This window comes from Canis lupus, chromosome 19, assembly GCF_048164855.1.
Source record: "Canis lupus baileyi chromosome 19, mCanLup2.hap1, whole genome shotgun sequence".
Classification (NCBI taxonomy): domain Eukaryota; kingdom Metazoa; phylum Chordata; class Mammalia; order Carnivora; family Canidae; genus Canis; species Canis lupus.
The window spans coordinates 56,985,513-57,008,011 of record NC_132856.1 but is presented as its reverse complement, the minus strand read 5'-3'; the positions used below and the strand labels follow the sequence as shown (position 1 = coordinate 57,008,011).

Sequence of the window (22,499 nt, the reverse complement as noted above, 5' to 3'; positions counted from 1 at the left end):
CTCCTGCCACAATCTCCCCCCACACACACCCACTGCCACAGAGGCTGGACAGCAGATGGCCTGTAAACTAATGCTGCTTAGGGCTCCGCTTCCCAAAAGATTTTTTGTTTTTAATCTGAAGGGCAGTTTGTGTATGTGATCGGGATAATGCGTCCCATCCCAGTGAGTGGAAATCTTTCTCGGAGGTGCTATATAAACACACCTGAGCTGGGGTGGGAGGGGGGAAGGTCGGAAGGTTAGGTGATGCAGGTGTGGGGTCCAGGAGTGGGCAGCAGAGGCCTGAGCCTGGATTGAAGACTGGGATCCCAGCTTCAATTATTTGGCCCTCAGTGGTTGAGCAGCTACCTTCGGCTCAGGGCATGACCCCAAGGTCCAGGGATTGAGTCCCACATCGGGCTCCCCGCAGGGAGCCTGCTCCTCCCTCTGCTCGTGTCTCTGCCTCTCTTCGTGTGTCTCTCATGAATAAATAAATTAAATCTTTAAAAAAATGAAATTCAGAGTAGATTTTTGCTGACGGCTTCAGGTCTCATGACAGGTATGGGGGGTTCCCCAGTCCCAGAGCCTGCAGAGAAGTTTGGGGTCCTAAGCCAGGGTATACATAGGCTCTGAATTTCTCCCAGCCCTGCATCTGTCACCCCGGGGCTGGGAGGAGATGACGGACTCTAGGTGTCACCCCAACCACGGTGCCAGGACCTCTTTTCTCACCCAGGAAGAAGGCCTATGGGCTCCCCAGCATCGTTCCCATCAACCACAGGATGGCCGCCGGGCACTGAGCGCACTCCAGCCCAGGGACACACAGCTTCCCCGCCTCCCCTGTCCAGGCCACCGCCTCCCTTGGACTTTCTCAAACTCCACCCTTTCCCCACCCTCCGCCGAGAGGCAATGCTGAGGATCCTGGATAGATCCTGGATAGATCTGGCCGCAGGCTGGATCCTGGATAAATCTACCCCAGGCTGACAGGGAAGACCAAGCTGGGCACAGGCATTCAGAGCCCCGTGGATTCCGGTGGGGCAGAGAGGCGTCTGGAGGAGGAGACCTGAGAGGTTGTGCCTTGGGGAGAGAAAGGAGGCATCGGATGCGGAGCATCTGCTTGTGCAAGATGTAAATGCTAGGAGTAAACGCAAGGAGTGTGAGCGGTGAGGGGCCAGATCTCACGGGGTGGGGGTGGGGGTGGGGGTGGGGATGGAATTCCAGCCTTGGGAGCAGCCAAGGAACGGCAGGGGTGCAAGAGTGGAGGGGCTTGGGCGCCACGACTAGGTTTGGGCTGGAGGCCGGGCGGCAGGGCCGGGGCTCGAACCCAGGCAACCTGCTTCTCAGCTCCGGGCTCTCGGCAGCAGAGTCATCACTACCAAGCTCACTCATCACTACCAGCCTCTCGGGGGGCGGCGGGGCGCGGAGACCCCGGCGCGGGACTACGATTCCCAGCATGCCGCGGGGGGGCGCGTGCGCACTGCGGCCAGTGATGGAGCGCTGACGGGGGGCGCGGCGGCGGCGGCGAGGGCTCGGCGGGCCATTGGCTCGTGGTCGCGGCGAAGGCAGCTTGAGGACTCGGACGGCGAGCGGGGCCCGCGGGCCGGGCCGGGCCGACCTGGGCTGCAGCCATGGAGGACCAGAGGGTAGGAGCGGGGCGGGGCGGGGCGGGCCCGGGGCGGGGGGGCGCAAGGGGGAGGCGACCAGGTGATGCCGCAGCCCCCCCACCCCCGCCGCAGCTTTGCGGCCGAGGCCCCACCCCCGCCGCAACCACGCGGGGATCCAGCCCCTAATTCCGGACGCAGAACCCCCGCCCCCGGTTGCCCCGACCTCTCATCATCTTGGCCCGGGTCCTGGCGCATCCCCTCCATGCTCCCCACACGCGCCCAGTATCCCGGCCCCAGCCGCGACCCATCCCCCACTCCTTCCATCGGGACTGCGGACCAGGTGTCGGGACCCTGCCCCACCCTGCCCCGGAGGACGTCCCTCCAGCTCGGCAAGGTGGTCCCACCGATCCTGCACCCCCAGGAAAGGGACACGTCCGGGGCCTGGGTCGGGGTTGGGGCCCCAGCAGGATCCTCCCACGCGGCTTCCTTCTCTCCAGGCGTCCCCTCCCCCAGAGGTCCCTCCCCCACTCACTTACCTGGGCTCTCAGGCACCGGTTCCCCAGGTTCCTCCTTTCTTCTGGCCAATCCCTGTTCCCAAGGTATCCCCTTCCCCGCGTTAGCAACCCCTTTTCTACAGGCATCATTTTCCCCTGGGGTTTTCTTTCCCCAAGGTAGCCCCTCACCCCAGATCATGCCCCGCCCTCAGTGTATAGGAACAAGGTCGAAGGCTTTGTGTTGAGGCAGCGCTGGCCCAGGCCCAGGGGCTGCCCCTTCCCCAGAGGCTCAGTCGTGTCCTCCCGCCCCCCCCCACCCCCCCACCCCCTGTAAAATGGGCATGCTTGCAGCAGGTATCTGCTAGGTGAGGGAAGGTAGGGCCAGAGCCTCGCCCAGGACCTGCCTCGTGGCGGGTGCCCGAGCTCACTGGCGCGCTGGCTTCCACATCTCCTGGATCCCCGGAAGGGAGAGCAGGGAACCCCAGGTGGGGGAGCCGGGCCGGCTGAGGGGCTCACCGGCCCTGCCTCTGCACGTGCTTCCCGTGGGGCAGGAGGCGCTGCGGAAGATCATCACGACCCTGGCTGTGAAGAACGAAGAGATTCAGAGCTTCATCTACTCCCTCAAGCAGATGCTGCTGAACGTGGAGGTGAGGAAGGCACCTCCACAGAAGGGATGGAAGGCCGTGGGGAAGCCTTGGACAGGTGGGTGGAAGGGACAGTGGGAGGGGGCAGTGGGAGGGTTAGCCTGTTCCTGCTGATGCCTGTCAGACTTGGCCTGGAGACCAAGTCCAGGCCTCAGTTTCTCCATCCAAGTGAGCACGGGGTTTGGCCAATCCTGGCCCTTCTGACCACACGACATCTCTCCAAGGCAAACTCCACCAAGGTGCAGGAGGACCTGGAGGCAGAGTTCCAGTCCCTCTTCTCCCTCCTGGAGGAGCTGAAGGAGGGCATGCTCATGAAGATAAAGCAGGACCGCGCCAGCCGCACCTACGAGCTACAGGTGTGTGTGTATGAGGGGCTCTCCCACACCCCCACCCAGCCACGATTCCCCACTGCACCCCTCAGACTCAGCAGAGCCCATCTGGCCTCAGCGTCTTCCTCCAAACCTGCTCCTCCCCCCACATCGCTCCTTGGAGATGCCTGCAAGTGTCTGCAGTGTCCAGAACCAGACACCCCAGTGTCATCGGCCTCATCTCCTCTTTTTCCTGGTCTCTTCTCTGCCCCTTCGCTGGCTGTGATCCATCAGTCCCCACCCACCTGCTCTCCTTGATCTCTATTCCTACCACCCACCTCCACCGCCTCTTCCCTGTCCCCAGGGCCCCACCCCCGCATCTGGCTGCTCCTCCCCTCCAGTCCTCACCCAGGGCCTCCAGTTTCTCAGCCCTTCCCACTGGTCCCCATATCTGGCAGCATCATCTCTTGCCAACCCCCACCCCCCAATGGCTCCTGTGGGATCTCAGATTCTAAATTGAGGCCCTGAGGCTGCATCAAAACCTCCTGGACCACTTTCTAGCATCCCAGATTCCCATCCCAGGAGAATTGGGGGCCTCGAGGTTCAGGTGTGGCCCGGACATGTGAGTTTTTAAGAAAGGGATCCCCAGGTGATTCTCAAGTACTGTGGGGGGTGAGGCCCAATTTCCCTCCACCCTACCTCCCCCACTGGGAGTTGGAGAAAGGCGTGGTGTCCTGAATCCCAAAGGCAGTGGGGAGGCCCGGAGGGTTTGATGCAGTGGGGTGAGGTGTCTCTTCCTTTGGTGCTGTGCTACTCCCAGAACCAGCTGGCGGCCTGCACTCGGGCCTTGGAGAGCTCAGAGGAGCTTCTGGAGACAGCCAACCAGACCCTGCAGGCCACAGACAGCGAGGACTTCCCTCAGGTGGGCACCTCAGAAGCCAGACTAGTAGGGCCATGCGATAAAATACAGGACACCCAGTTAAATTTGCATTTTAGATCGACCACAAGTGATTTTTAAGTGTAAGTATTGCCCGTATGACATTTAATATAAATATGTCCCAAAGATCACATGAGACAAACTTATACTAAAAAATTAGTTATGGTTGATCTGAAAGTTAAATTTAACAATGAATAAATTGTTTAGTATGAGTATATCCCATGCAGATGCTTAGTATAAGTATTTCCAGATGTTGCATGGAATATATTTGTACTAAAATATTTGTTAGGTATCTGAAATTCAAATATAACAAAGAATAATTTTTAAAAATATTTTATTTATGTATTTTGAGAGAGGAAGCAAGAGAGCAGGGGGAGGAGCAGAGGGAGAGGGACAAGCAGACTCCATGCTGAGCGTCGAGCCAATGTGGGGCTCGATCCACAACCCTGAGATCATGACACGAGCTGAAACCAAGAGTTGGATGCTCAACTGACTGAGCCATCCAGGCATCCCCAAAAGGGAATAGTTTTTTAGTATAATACATCCATGCAATATTTAGAGTGGGACGTAGTTATACCAAAAAATAATTTTGTTTATCTGAAATGCAGATTTAACTGGGCATCCTCTATTTGTATTTGCCAAACTGGCTAACTGGATATAATGGGCACTAGGCACTGGGGGTGGAGGTATGAGCCCATCTTTGCCCCCATCCCATTGGGGCCCAGCCAAGTATTTCTGCCCCAGTGGTGGGGGACTTTGGCCAGGGACTACCACTCTGGGTCTCAGTCTTCCTGTCTGTATAATGGCTTTCTGATTCAATCAAGAAAACTCTTTGAATTTTATTATGTTGCTTTTTCTAGGCTGCCAAGCAAATCAAAGATGGGTAAGATGCTGGGATCTGGTTCCCACCCCAGTGCCCTGCCCCTGGTGTGAAGGTGGGGATACCCAGGTGAGGGTCTCTACGCCCAGAGCTCTGGACCAGAAACAGGGGGAGTGGGTCTCCCACATACTTCAGAGAACAGAGCCTGGGCCACCTTGAGATGCCTGCCAGCAGGCTGCCTCCACCTTTTCTCTGCAGTGTGACAATGGCCCCTGCCTTCCGGCTATCATTGAAGGCCAAGGTCAGCGACAACATGAGTCACCTCATGGTGGACTTTGCACAGGAACGGAGGATGCTACAGGCACTCAAGTTCCTACCAGGTGAGAAGGGAACTTTGTTGGGGCCTGGAGTCTGGGGTACCCTGAAAAAGGCCCGAGTAAGCCTGGCATTGGAACTGACCCTGGGGGTGGAGCCCTGAGGACACCCTGCCCCTGTGGGTGGAGCCATGAAGAAGCCCGCCCCTGGTGGCCAAACCTGAGAGGCCCCACCCACAAGGGGTGGAGTCCCACGAAGGCCAGACCCTATCTGAGAATTCTGAAAATATTCTGCCTCTAAATGGTGGAATCCTGAGAAAGCCCATCCGGTTGTTGGGTGAACCCTGAGAAAGCTGTTCCCCATCACCCCACCCTGGGGAAGCTCCTTCCCCAGGCCCCGATATCCGGAGGGGCCCAGCCCCCAAGAAGGCCTGTAGTGCAGGTGGAGTTGCAGTTAGGGGCCCCTGCAGGCCCAGGACCCTGATCCCCCCCACCCCCTCTGTCCTGGACAGTGCCTGGCGCCCCTGTGATTGACCTGGCCGAGTCCCTGGTGGCAGACAACTGTGTGACGTTGGTGTGGCGCATGCCGGATGAGGACAGCAAGATTGACCACTACGTGCTGGAGTACCGGCGGACCAACTTCGAGGGCCCGCCCCGCCTCAAGGAGGAGCAGCCCTGGATGGTCATTGAGGGCATCCGGCAGACGGAGTTCACCCTGACGGGTAAGGACAGCTCAACCCTGCCACTGACACACACCCCAAGCCCGGGGCAGCTCAGCAGTATCAGGATCCCCTTTCCCCTTTCAGCTGGGGGCCTGGCTGAACTGATCGGAGTAGCTGAAAGTAATAATAATGAAATCGATATTGATGATCGCTGCTGCACCCCTCGTGGAGGGCGTAGCTTGCTGCGTGCTGAACATTTTGCCCACAGGCAGTGCACGTGCTCATCTCATCATCAGCATTTTACAGACGAGGGAACGGGCCAGGGAGAGAAGGCCTTCTCCGTCCCCGTCTTACCTGTAGGATCCAGCGCTCGTTCATTTCAGCGTTTTGAGCGCCTGCAGTATACCAGGCCCTGCCCTGGCACTAGTGAGCAAAGCGGACGAGAATCCCTCTGCTCGTGAAGCTGGCATCCTCCCAGGGTTTGGGGATTTCCTTGGCAGTTGTAAGAAAGCAGAAAGCATGGGGGATTCCCCAGCCGGTGGGGGAGGGTCTGAAGAAGGGTAAAATTGGGGGTCCCCAATGAGTTTCAGAATCCATTTTGAGCCAAGGGAAACCCTCAGCGTGGGGGAGAGCCTCACTGACAAGATAACGATCACCATAGCTCTTGGGCTGTAATCAGCCAGTTCTTTATCTGTAATTAGCATACATGGTTAATAATGAGCATGCTAATTGCTGGGAAGAAAAGCTACCAGCCGGCAAGAGGACCCATTCTTTGCATAGGAATCAGAATAAACATACCCCACTTTTCCCCCAATATATGTATTTTTATTATGGCAAAATACATATAACACAAAATTTGCCATTTTCATCATTTTTAAGTGTCCAGTTTGGTAGTAGTAAGTATATTCATAATGTCATAAAACTATTAAAACTGTCATACCGTCCTCGTAACTTTCCGTCCTGCAAAATGGAAACTCTGTCGCCCTTAAACGCTAGCTCCCCAGCCCCCGGCTCCCACCATCTACTCCCTGTCCCTGTGACTTTTACTGCTTCTGGTACCTGATGTGAGCAGAATCCGACAGGATTTGCTCTTTTGTGTCTGGCTCACTTCACTGAGCTCAGTGTCCCCGAGGGACATCCTTCCCTCCTTTTTCGGGCTGAATAATGTTCCTGGGTTTTCGCCACTTGCAGTGGCTTCTGGGACTGGAGTTCAATGTCAGATCCGAGGAACCGACATGAACACATTGTGCTGTGTCGGTCCGCATTTTCCCAGTGATACATACCTTCACCTGCCTGTGCGTGGGTAATCGCTTATGCGGTTTTCTCCCGTGTGCAAACTCATGTAACTGCCGCCGTGATCAAGGTGGAAGCCTGCTGTCTCACGGGCTTCCTGACGCATCGCCCCCTCGCCATGCCCTCTTGCCTTCTACAACATTCCTAGCGAGTGAATTCCGCAGGGTAGGACGTTGAATCCATCCAAAGGTGTGTGGTACTGAGGATGTGGATGCGTACACTCATCTAGCTAACTCACCCATGGGGTTATTTGTCACCTACCTGCCATCTCCATGGCTTGGACAGTCAGGAGGGTTTGGGTTTAGTGTTTATAACTGACATGCTTCGACCCATCTCATCCTCATGTGAAACCTGCTTAGGATGGGGAACACGATGGTCGGTTTGCAGAATAGGAAACTGAGACCCACTGTGAGTCCAGACCATCCATAGTCAGATGGGTTCCAGGTTTTTGAAACAGAGAGTTCTGGTTGGTTCTGGGGGCAGTGGATGGTGTCACTGAGCAAAGTGCTGAACTCTCAGAGAAAGGGATCCAGAGAAGGGTGAGACAGTCTTGGGCACCAGGAGGAAGTGGCAGCCATCCTGAGGCCCGAAAGAGAAAGGGTGAGTGGAGAACAGCCTTCTTTTTTTTTAATTAATTTATTTATTTTTTATTTTTATTTTTTATTTTATTTATTTATTTATTTTTTTTGAGAACAGCCTTCTAAGCAGAAGCACAGCCTGATAGAGGGCTCAGAGGCCAGAGCGCTCTGAACCTTTGTCTATGGAACCTGTTGAGTTTGCCACCTACATCTGTGGGGGGAAGTGAGAGGAGGAGTGGGGTCTTTACAAGGCAAGGGGAGCTATGGAAGGTTTTAGAACAGGGGGTGCTGAGTGCTCTTTGGATGATCAGAGAACAGGCATCCCATAGGGAACACTCAGGAGGAACCTGGACATGTGATCTGGGCTGTAGGTTAGGCTGTGGGTTCTCCTGTGGTTGAAGGGTATCTGAAGGGCAAGAAGGGGTCAGGGAGCAGAGGGAGATGAGTAAGGGCCCCAGATGGAGTCACCTCGACATTTAAGGGTGTCAAGGAGAGAGGAACCTGCAAAGAAGACCTGGGGAGAACAAACAGAGTGGGGCAGCCAGGAGATCGCAGTAACATGGCTGCCAAGGAAGGAGAATGTTCCAGAGGGAAGGAGTGGTCAGCCAGAAGGTCCTACAAGGTGGAAACTGACAAAGCCAGAGGAAGGAGAGGGAGCGAGGCGACCGAGAGGAGGTAAGGATGTAGATAGCTGTTCAAAGAGGCTTAGCTTGAGGGGAAAGACAACAAAAGACACCTTGGTGATTGCTTTTTATTTTTATTTTTAAAAGATTTTATTTATTTATTCATGAGAGACAGAGAGAGGCAGACACAGGCAGAGGGAGAAGCAGGCTCCATGCAGGGATCCTGGGACCCCAGGATCATGCCCTGGGCTGAAGGCAGGTGCCAAACCGCTGAGCCACCCAGGTGTCCCTGCTTTTTATTTTTTAAGACTGGGAGTAACTAATACAGAAAGGAGGACAGAAGGGAGTATGGGACATAGCCTAGAAGTAGGGGAAATCTTTAAATAACCTCACATGGAACCAGGGTTCCAGCAAATGTCTTGCTCACTTTTGCTCCCTGCATTTGTTGGGTCTGGGGGCTGCGTTCTGAAGGAGGCTTGTCAAATGCGCTGATAAACTTTCCCAAGAGTAGCTTCCCCCTAGCTGGCCAGCCCAGAGAAGACAGAGACTCTGCTCCCTATAATACAAGCCCAGTGTCCCAGGGGAGGTTCTTATTGGCCAGTTTGGGTCACATGCTATTCCTGAACCAATTGCTGTTACTGCCTCCTAAAGCATCCTGATTGGCTGGTCCAGATTGGAGGCGGAGCCAAGTAACCCACAGTCCCACGCGTGAATGAGGTGGTTTTTCAGGGATAAGAAGCCATTTGCCAGGTGCTCCTTAGAATGAGGAGTGGTGGGGTTTGCCATGGGACACAGGGACCATGGCCTATTGCTCCGAGCGTACACAACGTTGAGATCCCTCTGTTGCTCCTAGGTCTCAAGTTTGACATGAAATACATGAACTTTCGTGTGAAAGCCTGTAACAAGGCAGTTGCAGGCGAGTTCTCCGAGTCGGTGACCCTGGAGACACCAGGTGACTGGCTCCCACCCCTACCCTGGCTGTGACTCCATAACCCCTCACCCTGGGGCCCCAGGTACTGGTGTGTAATGATAATCTTATAGTCAGGGTTCTGTGACCCTTTTTGCTCTGGCTGCCAGGAAGCTCAGAGCTTGGTCCACCATAGATTCCCCAGCCCGGCTGTCTAATATAAACCTGCTGTTGTTTTTTGCTTTTGCAGTTGATCCCATTTTTCCTGGATGGTTTTTATACTCTTTCTCTTTCTCTCTCTCTCTCTTGCACACACACACACAGACACACACTCATTCTCTCTTCTAAAAAAATAGATAAGGGCTCTTAGAATTGGGGATGGAATGTAACACCTCTGTGTGCCCTTCGAGGAAGTCCTTCTGCAGTCTAGCTTCCCTGTCGTCCTATTGCCTGGCCCCTTTCCTGCAGTTAAGCCCCGACAGAAGCCTGGAGCACAAGTGCTTTGGAGAAGCCTGCAGACCTAAGGGACCTTGAGGCCACGAGCCCTCGGCCTTCATGGCCTCGGCTGCAGGCTCTGCCCCTTCTGCTCTTGCCCATCTGTCTGTCTGTCTGGGTGTCTTGCTGCCTGTCCTCTCTGTATCTTCTGCCTCTGAGTCCATCTGTCAATCCCTCTCCCTCCGTCTTTCTGTCTTAGGCCCTGTCGTCTGGTTTCTGTTCCCTGTCCCTGTCATGGTCTGTCTTGGTCACTGCCTGTCTCTCTGTGTCTCTGTGTCTCTCCGGGTTTCCCCATCTCTGTGACTCCCGCGTCTGCCCGGCCCCAGCGTTCATGTTCCGCCTGGATGCGTCCACATCTCACCAGAACCTGCGGGTGGACGATCTCTCCGTGGAGTGGGACGCCATGGGCGGGAAGGTGCAGGACATGAAGACTCGGGAGAAGGACGGCAAGGGGCGGACGGCGTCTCCTGCCAACTCCCCGGCCAGGTAGGACCCCCCCTCCGCCCCAGCCCAGCCGCCCTCCTGAGTGTCTGGGGGACAAGCGGGCTGGGCAGGGTGGCCTGCGTGGTCAAGGCTGGGGTGGAAGGAGGGACGCGGGGTGGAGGAGCTCAAAGAGTAAATGGAGGGAGAAGAGGTTTGGAACTGTTTTTTTTTGTTTTTGTTTTTGATTTTTTTTTTTAAGATTTTATTTATTTATTCACGAGAGACACAGAGAGAGAGGCAGAGACATAGGCAGAGGGAGAAGCAGGCTCCCTGTGGGGAACCCGATGCGGGACTCGGGACTCGATCCCAGGACCCCGGGGTCACCCCTGAGCTGAAGGCAGATGCTCAACCGCTGAGCCACCAGGCGTCCCTCTAACTGGGTTTTGACAGTCGAATCGTTTTCCAGATGAGGAAGGGCACGGGTGTGTTCTGATAGGCGGGGCCCAGTGCATGAACAGAACCAAATCCTGTGAAGGATTGATGGAGGGATCTCAGTGGCTGGGTGGACCAGGGAAACCCTCCTCTGGGGGCAGCGAGGGCTGAGCGAGCCTTCCCTTCCCTGCCGCTCACAGAGGTGTGCCATCCCCCAAGAGGATGCCCTCCGGTCGTGGGGGTCGGGATCGCTTCACGGCTGAGTCCTACACGGTGCTGGGTAAGGAGGGGCAAGGACAGGAGGACAGAGGGACACTCTGGGCAGGGCCCTGGTGGTGGGAGGTGGGCGAGAACTCCCCTGGCTGGGGAAACTGAGGTAGCCACCAACAAAGCTCTCTGGGAATGGTTCCAATAACCTGTTGCTGTGGTGCTGGGGGAGTGGGAGGACTGGGGGGTGTGGGCCTCCTGGGGTGGAGAGAGCTTTTGGAGGCTCTGGCCTGCAGATCGGCCAGGGGCTGTCCTGGGGTTTGTGGAGTACCTGGGATTTGCAAAGTAGCTGGGAAGAACAGTTGCCAACACAGGCGATGGGTTTATGGATGAGCCAGAGAGTCGCCGGTGTGGGAGACAGTGAGCACTGGGGTGAAGGAGAGGCTGGGGCATGGGGAAGTCAGTACGGACACTCGCACCTGGGAGGGGGCGGAGTTGGAGAGCAGCTGTATTCTGGAGATGAGCTAAGGTCTGGGGAGAAGTTGAGGTTCTGTGGAGGACCCGGATTTTCTGGAAAGCATCTGGGATTGGCTAGAGGTGGGGTTCGGGGAGGAAGCAGGGGAAGGGGTGGTGGTGGTGGTGGTGGTAGTGGTGGGGTTTGCAGAGGGAAGAGCCCAGCCTAGCTGCGATTGAGGGAGTAGCTGATGTCTGGGAGGAGCAGACCCAGAGAAGACATGCGTGTGAGGGGCTAGCCCTGTGCCTGCAGAGGAGCTGACGTAGTAGATGGGCAAGGGCAGTGGGGCGGGAGGGGGCAGGAGCGCGCAGAGAAGCTGAAGCTCGGGAGTCGCCGGGTCAGGGAGTAGCTGAGCTGGCAAGAATCTAAATCTGGACTTGGGAGAATGTGTACTCAGGGATTAGCTGAGATCCAGAGGGCATCTGAACCCTGGGAAGAGCTGAGGCCCGGAAGACGTTGGCTTCCACCAGGAGCCGGGGGTCTGGGCACAATCTAGATTCCCAAAGCAGTAGGAAAGAGGCCCAGAGTGCCAGGGAGTAGCCGCACTCCAGTAGCACATGAGGCCTGTGGGAATACTTGGAGTCGGCCAGGAGCAAGGGTCTGGGGATTGTCTAGTCTCTGGGATGAACTGAGGACTGGGGAGTATCTGAACATGGGGAAGAGTGGGAGACGTTTCTAAGGCCTGGAAGTATCTGGAAGGAGTAGCTTGGACTTGCAGAGAATCTGAAAAGATCAGTTGAGGCTTGAAGAGCATCTGGGCCAAGTATCTTGAGGAAGTGGATGCGGCCTGGGGACCACCTAGAAGGAGTAGCTGGGAACTGAGGAGTATCTGGAGGGAAGAGCTATGGTCTGAGGAGTATCTAGGTGACAATCCCTTTGTGGAAGGGCATCTGGGACGCGAGTCCACCCGGTCCCCGCCACCCACCTCACCCCACAGGGGACACACTCATCGACGGTGGGGAACATTACTGGGAGGTGCGCTACGAGCCGGACAGCAAGGCTTTCGGCGTGGGGGTGGCGTACCGCAGCCTGGGCCGCTTCGAGCAGCTGGGCAAGACGGCCGCGTCCTGGTGCCTGCACGTCAACAACTGGCTGCAGGTCAGCTTCACCGCCAAGCACGCCAACAAGGCCAAGGTGCTGGATGCCCCCGTGCCCGACTGCCTGGGCGTGCACTGCGACTTCCACCAAGGTGACCCCCGAGTCCTAGTCGGCATCCCTAGCCACCTCCCTGGGTCGGCTCTATGCCGCAGACGCCTCTCATCAGGCCCCTCTGTCCCTCTGTCTCCACCCCAGGCCTCCTGTCCTTCTACAACGCCCGTACCAAACAGCTGCTGCACACCTTCAAGGCCAAGTTCACACAGCCCCTGCTGCCTGCTTTCACAGTGAGAGCCCTTCGGTGGCGGCGGGGTTGGGAGGGCTGGGGTGGGGGGGCCCTGGCTTTGCTCCTGAGCCCCTGCGCTCCCCTTACTGGTCCGCAGGTGTGGTGCGGCAGCTTCCAGGTGACGACAGGCCTACAGGTTCCCAGCTCTGTGCGCTGCCTGCAGAAGCGAGGCAGTGCCACGAGCAGCTCCAACACCAGCCTCACTTAGGCCACTGGACTGCCCCCGCCCTGTCCGGCTGATTTTGGGGAGGCCCCTCCCACCCCCAGGCCTTGGTTGTTTCAGCCGGCACTCTCTTCTCACTTGCTGCTTGGAGCCTTAACTCCTGATTGGGGGGGGTCACCAATGGGGAGTGGGCACCAGGGCGGGCCCTCGTCCCCCACCTCACCTCCTAATAAAGGTCAATCACTGGCCAGGCCGTGCTGATGGTTCTTTGGGGCTGGGTGGCACTGACTGTGCCCCGAACCTCTCTGGACCTCCACTTTCCTGGCTGTAAAATGGGCCTTTCTTGTAGGGTCAGGTGGTAGGTTTTGCTGAGTGGGGCCTGCTGTGGAAGGACATCTGACAGACCCTCGCTGCCCCCTCCCCACCCCAAGCCAGGCCCGACACATAGGCCCCAGGTCACTTGAGCTTTTATTCTGAGAGGAGCTGTCTGCCCGGCTGACTTGCACACCCCGAGACTGGCTCACTCCCCAGCACATCCAGCTGAGTGCTCCAGCGCCCGCCTCCTCTGCAGTTTCTCTTCCAGCTCTGCCGTCAAATCTGCCAACCCTGGGTGAGGGCGGGGGGTGACCGAGGCCTCAGTTGCCGCAGGGAACCCCAGGCCAGGCTGTCCTCCCCACCCGACATCCACTAGAACCTGCTGCAGAATTTGCAGGGCCCAGTAAAAAGTAAAAACAAGGAATCTCGAGATAGCACGGCATTAGACCAAGCGAGGGACCCTTCGGAATGGGGGTCCCGTGTGATCGTGCAGGTCAGCCGCCTGTGAAGCCCGGACACCTCACCTGTTGTGGGGAATAAGGCCTGCACTGAGCCGACTGCCAGCTTCTTGGCCAGGCCACTGTTGACGCCTTTGGGCTCTGGAGGAGAAGCAGGGGGAGGCTGAGGCTGGCTCTTGCCGGATGAGGAAGGGCTGGGGAGGAGGACCCCTACCTGGCTTGGGCGCGATGGGCGGCTTTAGAGACTTTGCCAACTTCCTGGGCTTCGGGACAACCTGCCAGCTGGGGGAAGGCACTGCGTGGACAAAGGTGTGGTGTGTCACAGCTAGCTTTTAGCCTCCTCCCCACCCCGCCCCTGTCCCCGTGTCACCCACTGCCTCCCACCTACCATCCTCATTCTCGTAGTCGGCAGCTGGGGCGTCTGCAATGGGGATCACGTAGTTCTCGTTCTGGTTCAGAAGTAGGGGTGGCTTGTCCTGGCTTGGCGGAGGTGTGATGGGCACAGGAGGCAGCTGCTTGCGGCCACCCGAGGCGGGTGCAGGCCCTGGTGGGAACCAGAAGTCACTGTCTGGGCCCACATGTTGCAGGGACACCTCGGCGTGGCTCTGTGTGCCTCTGAATGCGGATGCATGTATGCGCGCCTGGATCTGGGCACGGGACCCTGTGCATGTGTGTGTTTTTGCACGTGCCCATTTAGGAGTCAGTGTGTTTGTGCCCCTGTGTGGCATAAACACGTACGCTTGAGTGCATCTTCATAGTTGAATATATGTAAAGGGTTTGTACACACACACACCTAAACGTGTGCGTACGTGCATGAGACTGTGTGGATGCTACAGTATGTCCGCAGCTGCTTGTCTCTGTCAGTGTGTTTACCCGCCTACCTATAAATGTCTGAATCTATGCTCATGAGCATTTGTGTGTGCACGTGGGCGTGGCTTATGTTTGCTACACAGGACTGGAACTGTGTGGCACCCTTGTCCACGTGGGGGTCTACACATGAGCAGGTGGATGCAGTTCGTGTTCGTGAGTGTGCAGTGTGTAAGTGTGTACATACATGCCCACTGTGCACAAGGGTCCCCCAGCACCTGTCCAGCCCCGGGAGGCCCACACTGCTCACCCCATGGACCTTTCCAGCCTCTTCTTCCTGCCCCATAAACTGGACCGCCTCCCACCCCTTTCTCAGCAGCCACCCAGATGCAGGTCTCTGGGGGGGTCCTTGCTCCAGATGAAGCCCAGCTCTACCTACTGAAATCGTTTGAGACCTTAAGCAAACACCCCCTCCTCCAGGAAGCCTTCCCCCTACTCTACCGCCGCCTGCCCCAAGTCTAGGCACCGCTGCCTTCAGCCCCAGGTTCAACTGCACAGGGCTGGGAGTGTGTGCAGCTGTTTCCCCTTCCACAACCCGCAGGGCAGGGTCTGGGTCATTTCTGGGTCCTTGATCCGGGTACAAGATCAGACACGGGCGGCACCCTGTGGGTCCCAGGTGTCCCTCCACTCTGTCCCAGCGGCGGCCGCTGGCGGGGCCTCACCTGGGCCTGGGGCCACGGGGGCCGAGCTCGCCACCCACACACTCTCGCCGTTCTCTTTATCCGCCTCCACGTGGCCTAGAACAGAGAGCGGTCCTAGAGGAGGTGCGGCGGCTGGGCGTTGGCCCAGGGGTGCCCCGTGGGAGCAGGGGCCCCCCGGTTCCCTGAGGCCGCACCTAGCACCTTCTCGTAGTCCTCGTCCAGCCGGAAGGGCACCAGCCTCCTATTGGTGTTTGATACGAAATAGTTGACCACCGCATCCAGCGAGGCGCACGAGAGCTGGAGGCGCACAGGGTCGGGGTCAGGGCGGTGGCGGAAGGGGCGCAGACCCCACCACCGAGCTTGGGGACCCCGGCCCAACGCTCACCGGATCCTCCACGTCGATCACATATTTGGAGCCGTCACGCTTCACCTTGTAATGCCGGAACACCGGCGTCCTGCGCGGGCCGTGGTGAGTGGGTGGACCTGCTCGGCCGGGGAGGACCCCGCCCCTTGTCCTGGCTCCGCCCCCACCGAGGGCCTAACCTCTTCCTGCTCCCCGCACACTGACCACGTCCCGTCCTGGCGTGGCTCTCTGCGGAGGACAAGACTCAACTGACTGCATCCTCCGGGAAGACCTGGCCACTGGTCCCGGCACTGCCCCGGGGGAGCTCCGGGCCCTGATGGCTCCACCCCGGGAGGCCCCGCCTCCCTGCTGGCTCCGCCCCCAGGGTTCTGACCCCACCTTCATCTGGCCGGACCCCTCACCAGACCGTCCCAAAGGAGGCCGCAGGGCCAGGTTCTGATCCACGCCCAGAGTGGCTCCACCTCCAAAGCCTGATTCAACCGCGGCGGGGAGGGCGGGGCCAGGACTCCACCCACAGGTCCTAACTCCGCCCAAAGGGCGGGTTTCCACCCCTGGATTTGATTTCTTCCCTGCTGCAGATGCCAGACCCAGCTCCGACTCCGCCCCGAGGGCCGATCCTCATCCAAAGGTCTGACTCGCCTCTAGAGTCCCGTTCCCGCTCCAGGCATTGACACCTTCGCGCCACCCCGGGCCCCGCCCCATGAGCTCTGGCCCCGCCCCGGCTCTGACTCCGCCCCCGCGCTCGCCCCTCCTCCCACCGCGGCGCCGCGCATGCGCACCCGTGGAGCGTCTGGCGTGTGGTGACCGACACGTCGTCCGCGCCGTCGCCGCTGGGCCGCAGCAGCAGGTTCCCGCACTCGGGGTAGCGCTCCAGGAGCAGCTGCGCCTCCAGCCGGCTCACCCTCAGGAAGCAGCTGGGGGGCCGCGTCTCTCACTCAGGGCAGGCCCCGCCCCCGTGGAGCCCCGCCCCCGAGCTCAGCCCCGCCCCCACGGAGCCCCGCCCCGAGCTCAGCCACGCCCTCCCACGGAGCCCCGCCCCCGAGCTCAGCCACGCCCAGAGCTCCGCCCTCCAGCGGAGCCCCGCCCCCGAGCTCAGCCCCGCCCTCCACGGAGCCCCGCCCCCAAGCTCAGCCCCGCCCAGAGCCCCGCCCTCCAACGGAGCCCCGCCCCCTAGCTCAGCCCCGCCCCCACGGAGCCCCACCCACGGAGCCCAGCCCCGTCCCTGGCACCTGGACCAGTCCCCGAGGACCCCATCCCCGCGCTCCGCTGGCGGCCCCGGCTCCCCACCACCTCCGCCCTTCCGGGGCACTCACGGGGGCACCTCGAGCGCGCGGCGGGCCTCCTCTTTGGCCAGGGCCTCGGCCATCATGTACAGGTGTCCGGGCAGCAGGGTCAGGTTGGACGGGACACGCAGCTGAGGGGCGAGGGGGCGCCCGAGGGCACCCAGCCGTCAGGACACAAGCGGCTTGTGCCCGTGTCACACCTACGGGCAAGGGGGGGGCGGCATGCGGGCCGCGCCAGGATGGGAACCCGGGTCTGGGGGCCCCTGGAGCCGCCTTGCACCTGGGGGGGGCGGGGCAGAGAGGCTTTGGAGGGGACATGAAGACACTTGGGCGATGGGAGGGCAGATGAGACGCTAGAATGTAGGGTCTCAAACCCAGCGGCCTGCAGGGGCCAGGCAGAGGCCCGTGACTGAAAGACAAATGGGGAATGTTGACCGAAAAACCCCAGGCTTTTAAGCACTGGCAGGTAACTTTTACACTTTTTGCATAAGATGTCTGTGGGCTCCTCCACGCCAGAGAGGAGGCTGGCATGAGGGGTGTAGGATGGAGAGAGCAGGCAAGCCGTCCTACCTCTACCACCGTCAGGATGAAGCCTTTCCACATCTCCCGAGACTCCAGGCTCTCCACCTGGGGAGGGAAACAGAAAGGGTCCATGTGGATGAGCCTCAGCCTATTCATCTGTGAAATGGGAATGAGGAATAGTAGTTGTTCCCAAGGTTAAATGAGTAAGGTCGGATTAATTTAGGATGTCTGAAGGGAAGTCCTTGTGGGATGCTATTCTGCAATGTCACCGAATCAATGTTAATTTATCGTATCTATTCGTTTATTCTACATGGACTTTTTATTTATTTTTTTCAAATCTATTTATTCATGAGAGACACAGAGAGGCAGAGACACAGGCAGAGGGAGAAAGAGGCTCCCTGCGGGGACTCCGATGTGGGACTCGATTGCAGGACCCCAGGGTTATGGCCTAAGCAGAAGGCAGATGTTCAACCGCTGAGCCACGCTACATGGACATTTAAAGCAACATAAATCTGATCCCGTGTCTCTTGTGCTCTCAACCCTCCCAGGACTCCCTCCTCCTTTGGAGTAAACACCCACACAGAGGGCCGCGGGGTGCAGGCCTGCCCCCCACTCTCCCCTCTCCTCCCTCCCCCTCCGTCCCCCCTGTCTCCCCTGCCCTCGCTCTGCTCCAGCCACCCGGGCCTCCTCCCTGCTCCTGCAGCACACCAGGCCTCTGCTGCAGAGCCATTGCACAGATGTCCATGTGGCTGGCTCCCTCACGTCCTTCAGGTCCTAGGTAGGCCGTCCCTGGTCACCCTGTGTGACGCTGTAACCCCAACCCCCCTGTGTCCTTTCCCTAGCACCTGCTGCCAGCTGACACTCCAGACATTTCACACGTTTAGGTTGTTTGTTGTGTGCCTCCCGCCGCCACCCAGACTCTAAACTCCACAAGGGTGGGGAGTTTTAATTGTCTTGCTCACTGCTGTGCAACCAGGAGAGTGCCTGGCACACAGTAGGTGCTCGATCACGTGGGCTGAGAGGTCGCGGGAGGGCAGTGACCCATCCCCGGGCTCCAGGCTTGTTCTGGCTACTTTACCCGTGTTATCCCGTCCTGCAGTTGTAGGAACTGGGGCGCAGACTCGCCCAGTGTCCCCAACCGAGCGGTAGACCCCGTGTGAGTCCACGCTGGTGTGTGTTAGTGGTGAGTGTGACAGGGAGGGGCAGGCCTACCTTGAACTTGATCTCTTGGTTCCAGAGGACCAGGCTGAAATAGATACCGGGGTCTCTGGGGCTTCCGCCGGGCGCCTCATCGCTGAGCCTCACAAATGCTCCGAGGCCCAGCTTCTCCACGTGCTGGGGATCCAGAGGCAGGACCTGAGCGCTGGGCTTGCTGCTTCTCAGGCCCTCGGGCTTGGCCACACCCCCGCGCTCTCTGCTTGGTCCCTGCGGTCAGGTCTTGAGCCTCATGCCCATCCTTACCTGTGAGTCCCGATTGCTATTATAGAAATAGAGAGTGCAGCCCTGCAGGCCCGCCCAGAACTTCTTGTAATCCTGGGGACCAAAAGTAGAGGGCAGAAGGTGAGAAGGCAAATCTGGAGACCTCCATGACACCCCCTCCTGCCTCAGGACCTTTGCACTGGCTCTTCTTGCTGCCTGAGTACTCTTTCCCCGGACCTTCACACAGTTTCCTTCATCACCCGCTTTGGACAAATGTTGCCTTCCCTGGGAGGCCCACCCCATCCGTGGCCCAGCTTCTGGGGATCCGTTAGTCATTATTCTTTGAGGAAGGACCCAAGAGAATTTTGATGGGTTGGGAGATCCAGAGCCGCCTCCCTCTATACCCCTCTGGAGGGTATAGAGGAAGGAGTTTGGCACCTGGGTGGCTCAGTGGTTGCATGTCTGCCTTAGGCTCTGGGCGTGATCCTGGGGTCCTGGGATTGGGTCCCACATCAGCCTCCCTGCAGGGAGCCTACTTCTCCCCCTGCCTATGTCTCTGTCTCTCCTTCTGCATCTCTCATAAATATAAATAAATTAATTTAAAAAAAAGGAGCTCTAGGGGAAAGTTGAACTATCCACCCACCCGCCCATCTGTTTACTCCTCTGCACATACTTACATCTCCCTTCTCCTTGCCCACCCAATACATGTTTATAGGGATCTCCTAATTTCACAAAGTTCTGGACCCTTGAAACCCTGCAGATTCAGGTTTTCTCCCCCAGGATTCTGAATTATAAGTGTCCTAACTCTCTGGAGATCTCAGGGGCTGACATAGCTGAGATTGTAATATTCTAGGGGTTTTTCCCAGCAAATATTCCCTGAACGCCTACTCTGCACCCAATTGTGTTCCAGGCAAAATAATAAATGAGACGTGGCTTCTGTTTCTAAATAGATCATTTTCCAGAAGAACATAGAATATACAGTTACTAAAATCTGGGGGTGCCTGGGTGGCTCAGTTGGTGCAGCATCCAACTCTTGGTTTTGGTTTGGGTCATGATCTTGGGGTCCCAAGATCAGGCCCTGCATAGGGCTCTATGCTCAGTGGGGCATTGGCTTGAGGCTTCTGCCTCCCTCCCTCTGCCTCTCCCCTCCCCCTGCTCATGTTCTCTCTCAAATAAATAAAATCTTAGAAAGGGGGGGTGCGCCTGGGTGGCTCAGTTGGTTTAGTCTTCGGCTAGGGTGGTGATCCCGGGGTCCTCGGATTGAGTCCCACATTGGGTTCCTGCTCAACGGGGAGTCCGCTTCTCCCTCTGCCTCTGTCTCCTCTCCTCTGCTCATGCTCTCTCTCTCTCTCAAAGGAATAAATTTATATAAAATAAATAAAATATATAAATAAATTTATATATATATATATATATATTTTTTTTTTTAAAGCACAGATACTAAAATGCTCCTGGGAAGAGAAATTAGAACCCCAGAAGGGACAGAACATGAGCCTTGAGATCACAGAGGAGGAGAAAGGCCCTCCAAGTGGGAATCTGGGAAGACTTCCTGAAGGAGGAGTTAGTTTAATTAGTCCATAATGATAACGAGGCTAGTTCTCCCGTTGACGGCTAGCATCGGTTCATCAAGCCGCCTATTCCTCCTCCCTTGGCTGCCCTTCCGTCTATTCATCCGCTAATCTACCCACCCACCCGTCCGTCCTTAGGCACATACATATATTTAATATTTACTGAGGACCTACTCTGTGCCGGCCACTGGGGATAGGGCCGTACGTGATTAAACTCAGCATGGTCGGACCTGCTTCCTCAGCGACTCACTATACACCATTACACAAGGTATCTAAGCTGCCCTGTGCCTCAGTTTCCCCACCTTTAAAATGGCCATAGAGACGTACCTATGTGGGAGGATGTTGTGAGAATAGGGTACACGCACACCAGTGAGGCACCGGGGCCTGCAGAGTCAGGTCCACAGACCACTGAGGGCGCTCCCTCTCCTGTAACCATGACTATGGCCCTGGCATCCCCGTTTTGCATTGGAGAAAGCCCAGGCACAGAGATGGAGAGCCCCTTGTCAAGGCCTGGGAGTCAGGAAGGCGTGGAGCAGGGATGTGAACCTGGGTCTCGCCCTCTGGGGCCAGGCCTTGCTGAGCCTCTGCTGTCTAGGTGCTGTCTAGGCTGGGCAGGAGGTGGGCCCTTGGAGGCACAAGGAAGGGAAGAGGGAACTGCACTGACGGTGGCTCTGGGGATGGGCAGGGGAGGCGGTGGGCGCTTGTTTGGGGGTGTAGCAGGGGATGAATGTGAGCAGTGGGGAGGAGGAGATGGGGCTTCAGGGGAGGAGGGCCGGGCTTGCCTCAGTATCTGGTCCCCGACGTGTGGCACCCCCAGCTTTCACTGTCCTGTCCACATGCCACCTGTCCTGGCCTTGCCCCCTGCAGCTGAGGCTCTCGGGTCCTTAGGGGCTGGGGGGTAGGGCATGGGAGTCAGGAGGCTTCCCATTTCCTGGTGGAAGCCCCTGGTCCTGTTTGTATCCAAGAGACAGAGAGACCACGAGGGAGACAAATGGAGACAGGCGGGGAGAGGCACGGAGAGAGGCAGCCAGATGGTGGGCGAGGCTCTCCCGGCCCCCAGCGCACGCCCTGCCACATCCGGGACCCACCGCGGCCCAGATGCAGAGTCCAGGCTCAGGGAAGTGCCGCCAGCCACCCAGGGGCCCAGCGGTGCCTGCCCCCGCCCCGCCTCACCTGGTCATGAGGTCCCTTCTTCTCCAGAAAGCTCTCATAGTAGTGTGAGGGTAGAGCACCCTTGCCTTTGGGGCCCCGGGGTGGGCTTAGGGCTGAGGCCATGGTGGCCGGGGCTTTGGCCTGGCCTCTCCCTCCAGTGGGTGCCCCAGCTGGGCGGGGAAGCAGAGAAACAGGTTCCAGGGGAATTTCCTCTTCTGTCTGCCAGCTCTGGGTGGGTGCTGGGCCGGGCTTGTCCTCCGGGAATCCCAGCCTCTCTGGTCTCCCCCAGAGGTCTGGGAAGCCTGCTGGAGTCACGGAGGAGGAAGCCACCGGGAGGCTTTCAGGGCAGAGCAAGGGCTGGGCAGAGGGTTCACTGGGAGGAGGGACCTGCCTCAGCAAAGGTGCGGACGTGAGAAAGGGAGAAGCCAGGTGCCAGAGTGGCAAGGGCTGTGTCAAGGGAGGTCACAAAAGGAAGGAGCTTGGGGCCCCGAGTGCCCCTGAGGCTGCCCATACTTTAGACCATCCTGGCCTAGACCTACCAGGAGACCCGCTGGGATTTTGATAGTGTGTCAGTTGGGGAAGACCTGACATCTTGACTATGTTGAGTCTTTTTTTTTTTTTTTAATTTTTTAATTTTTTTAAAATAGATTTTTTAAAATGATTTATTTATTTATTTATGATAGACATAAAGAGAGAGAGGGGCAGAGACACAGGAGGAGGGAGAAGCAGGCTCCATGCCGGGAGCCCGACGTGGGACTCGATCCCAGGACTCCAGAATTGCGCCCTGGGCCAAAGGCAGGCGCCAAACCGCTGAGCCACCCAGGGATCCCAGATTTTATTTTTAAATAATCTCTATATCCAACATGGGGCTGTTACCTACAACCGTGAGATCAAGAGCCACTCACCACCCTGACCCGCCCCTATGATGGTCCATCTTATCCATGGACATGGTCTGTCTCTTCGCTTATTTAAATCTTTGATTTCGCTCATCAGCACAGTATACTTTTCTCATATGCGTCCTGTACCTGTTTTGTTAGACTTACATCTAAGCATTTATTTTTTCTTTTCCTTTTTTTTTTTTTGAGCAGTTTAAATGGCAATGCACTTTTCGTTCCAGATTTCACTGCTAGTACACAGT

General features: G+C 57.6%; 2 protein-coding genes across 5 annotated transcripts; one reads left to right on the top strand and one right to left on the bottom strand.

Annotated features, from left to right (window-relative positions):
• The first annotated feature begins 853 nt into the window (after positions 1-853).
• On the top strand, positions 854-13,020 carry FSD1 (fibronectin type III and SPRY domain containing 1). 2 transcript variants are annotated; one of them, XM_072787762.1, is made up of 14 exons: positions 854-1,101; positions 1,318-1,616; positions 2,623-2,718; positions 2,940-3,071; positions 3,844-3,945; positions 4,821-4,843; positions 5,039-5,160; positions 5,607-5,816; positions 9,104-9,202; positions 9,979-10,138; positions 10,708-10,787; positions 12,166-12,417; positions 12,522-12,610; positions 12,707-13,020. In XM_072787762.1, the coding sequence occupies exons 2-14, from the start codon at positions 1,602-1,604 to the stop codon at positions 12,815-12,817; spliced, it is 1,491 nt and encodes a 496-aa protein (XP_072643863.1). In that variant the 5' UTR covers positions 854-1,101; positions 1,318-1,601; the 3' UTR covers positions 12,818-13,020. The 2 variants fall into 2 exon arrangements, with proteins under 2 accessions (XP_072643863.1, XP_072643862.1); XM_072787761.1 differs by having other exon boundaries at positions 854-1,136.
• On the bottom strand, positions 10,340-21,728 carry STAP2 (signal transducing adaptor family member 2). Of its 3 annotated transcripts, none has more exons than XM_072787763.1 (13): positions 21,383-21,727; positions 18,684-18,755; positions 18,435-18,557; positions 17,271-17,327; positions 16,731-16,831; positions 16,197-16,331; positions 15,439-15,508; positions 15,248-15,350; positions 15,075-15,149; positions 13,934-14,089; positions 13,760-13,840; positions 13,612-13,686; positions 10,341-10,602 (listed from the first exon to the last, which is right to left on the bottom strand). In XM_072787763.1, the coding sequence occupies exons 1-13, from the start codon at positions 21,482-21,484 to the stop codon at positions 10,508-10,510; spliced, it is 1,245 nt and encodes a 414-aa protein (XP_072643864.1). In that variant the 5' UTR covers positions 21,485-21,727; the 3' UTR covers positions 10,341-10,507. The 3 variants fall into 3 exon arrangements, with proteins under 3 accessions (XP_072643866.1, XP_072643864.1, XP_072643865.1); XM_072787764.1 differs by lacking the exon at positions 10,341-10,602 and adding an exon at positions 13,223-13,378 and having other exon boundaries at positions 21,383-21,725; XM_072787765.1 differs by lacking the exon at positions 13,612-13,686 and having other exon boundaries at positions 10,340-10,602; positions 21,383-21,728.
• Between the last annotated feature and the right edge of the window lie 771 nt (positions 21,729-22,499).

Excerpts from the sequence above, each read along its gene's own strand:
- FSD1 (XM_072787762.1), top strand. Across the intron at positions 5,161-5,606 it reads GGCACTCAAGTTCCTACCAG|TGCCTGGCGCCCCTGTGATT; the intron begins GTGAGAAGGGAA and ends TGTCCTGGACAG. Across the intron at positions 12,611-12,706 it reads CCCTGCTGCCTGCTTTCACA|GTGTGGTGCGGCAGCTTCCA; the intron begins GTGAGAGCCCTT and ends ACTGGTCCGCAG.
- STAP2 (XM_072787763.1), bottom strand. The coding sequence starts at position 21,484 with ATGGCCTCAGCCCTAAGCCCACCCCGGGGCCCCAAAGGCAAGGGTGCT. Across the intron at positions 17,328-18,434 it reads ACCAAGAGATCAAGTTCAAG|GTGGAGAGCCTGGAGTCTCG; the intron begins GTAGGCCTGCCC and ends TTCCCTCCCCAG. Across the intron at positions 16,832-17,270 it reads TCATCCTGACGGTGGTAGAG|CTGCGTGTCCCGTCCAACCT; the intron begins GTAGGACGGCTT and ends CTCGCCCCTCAG.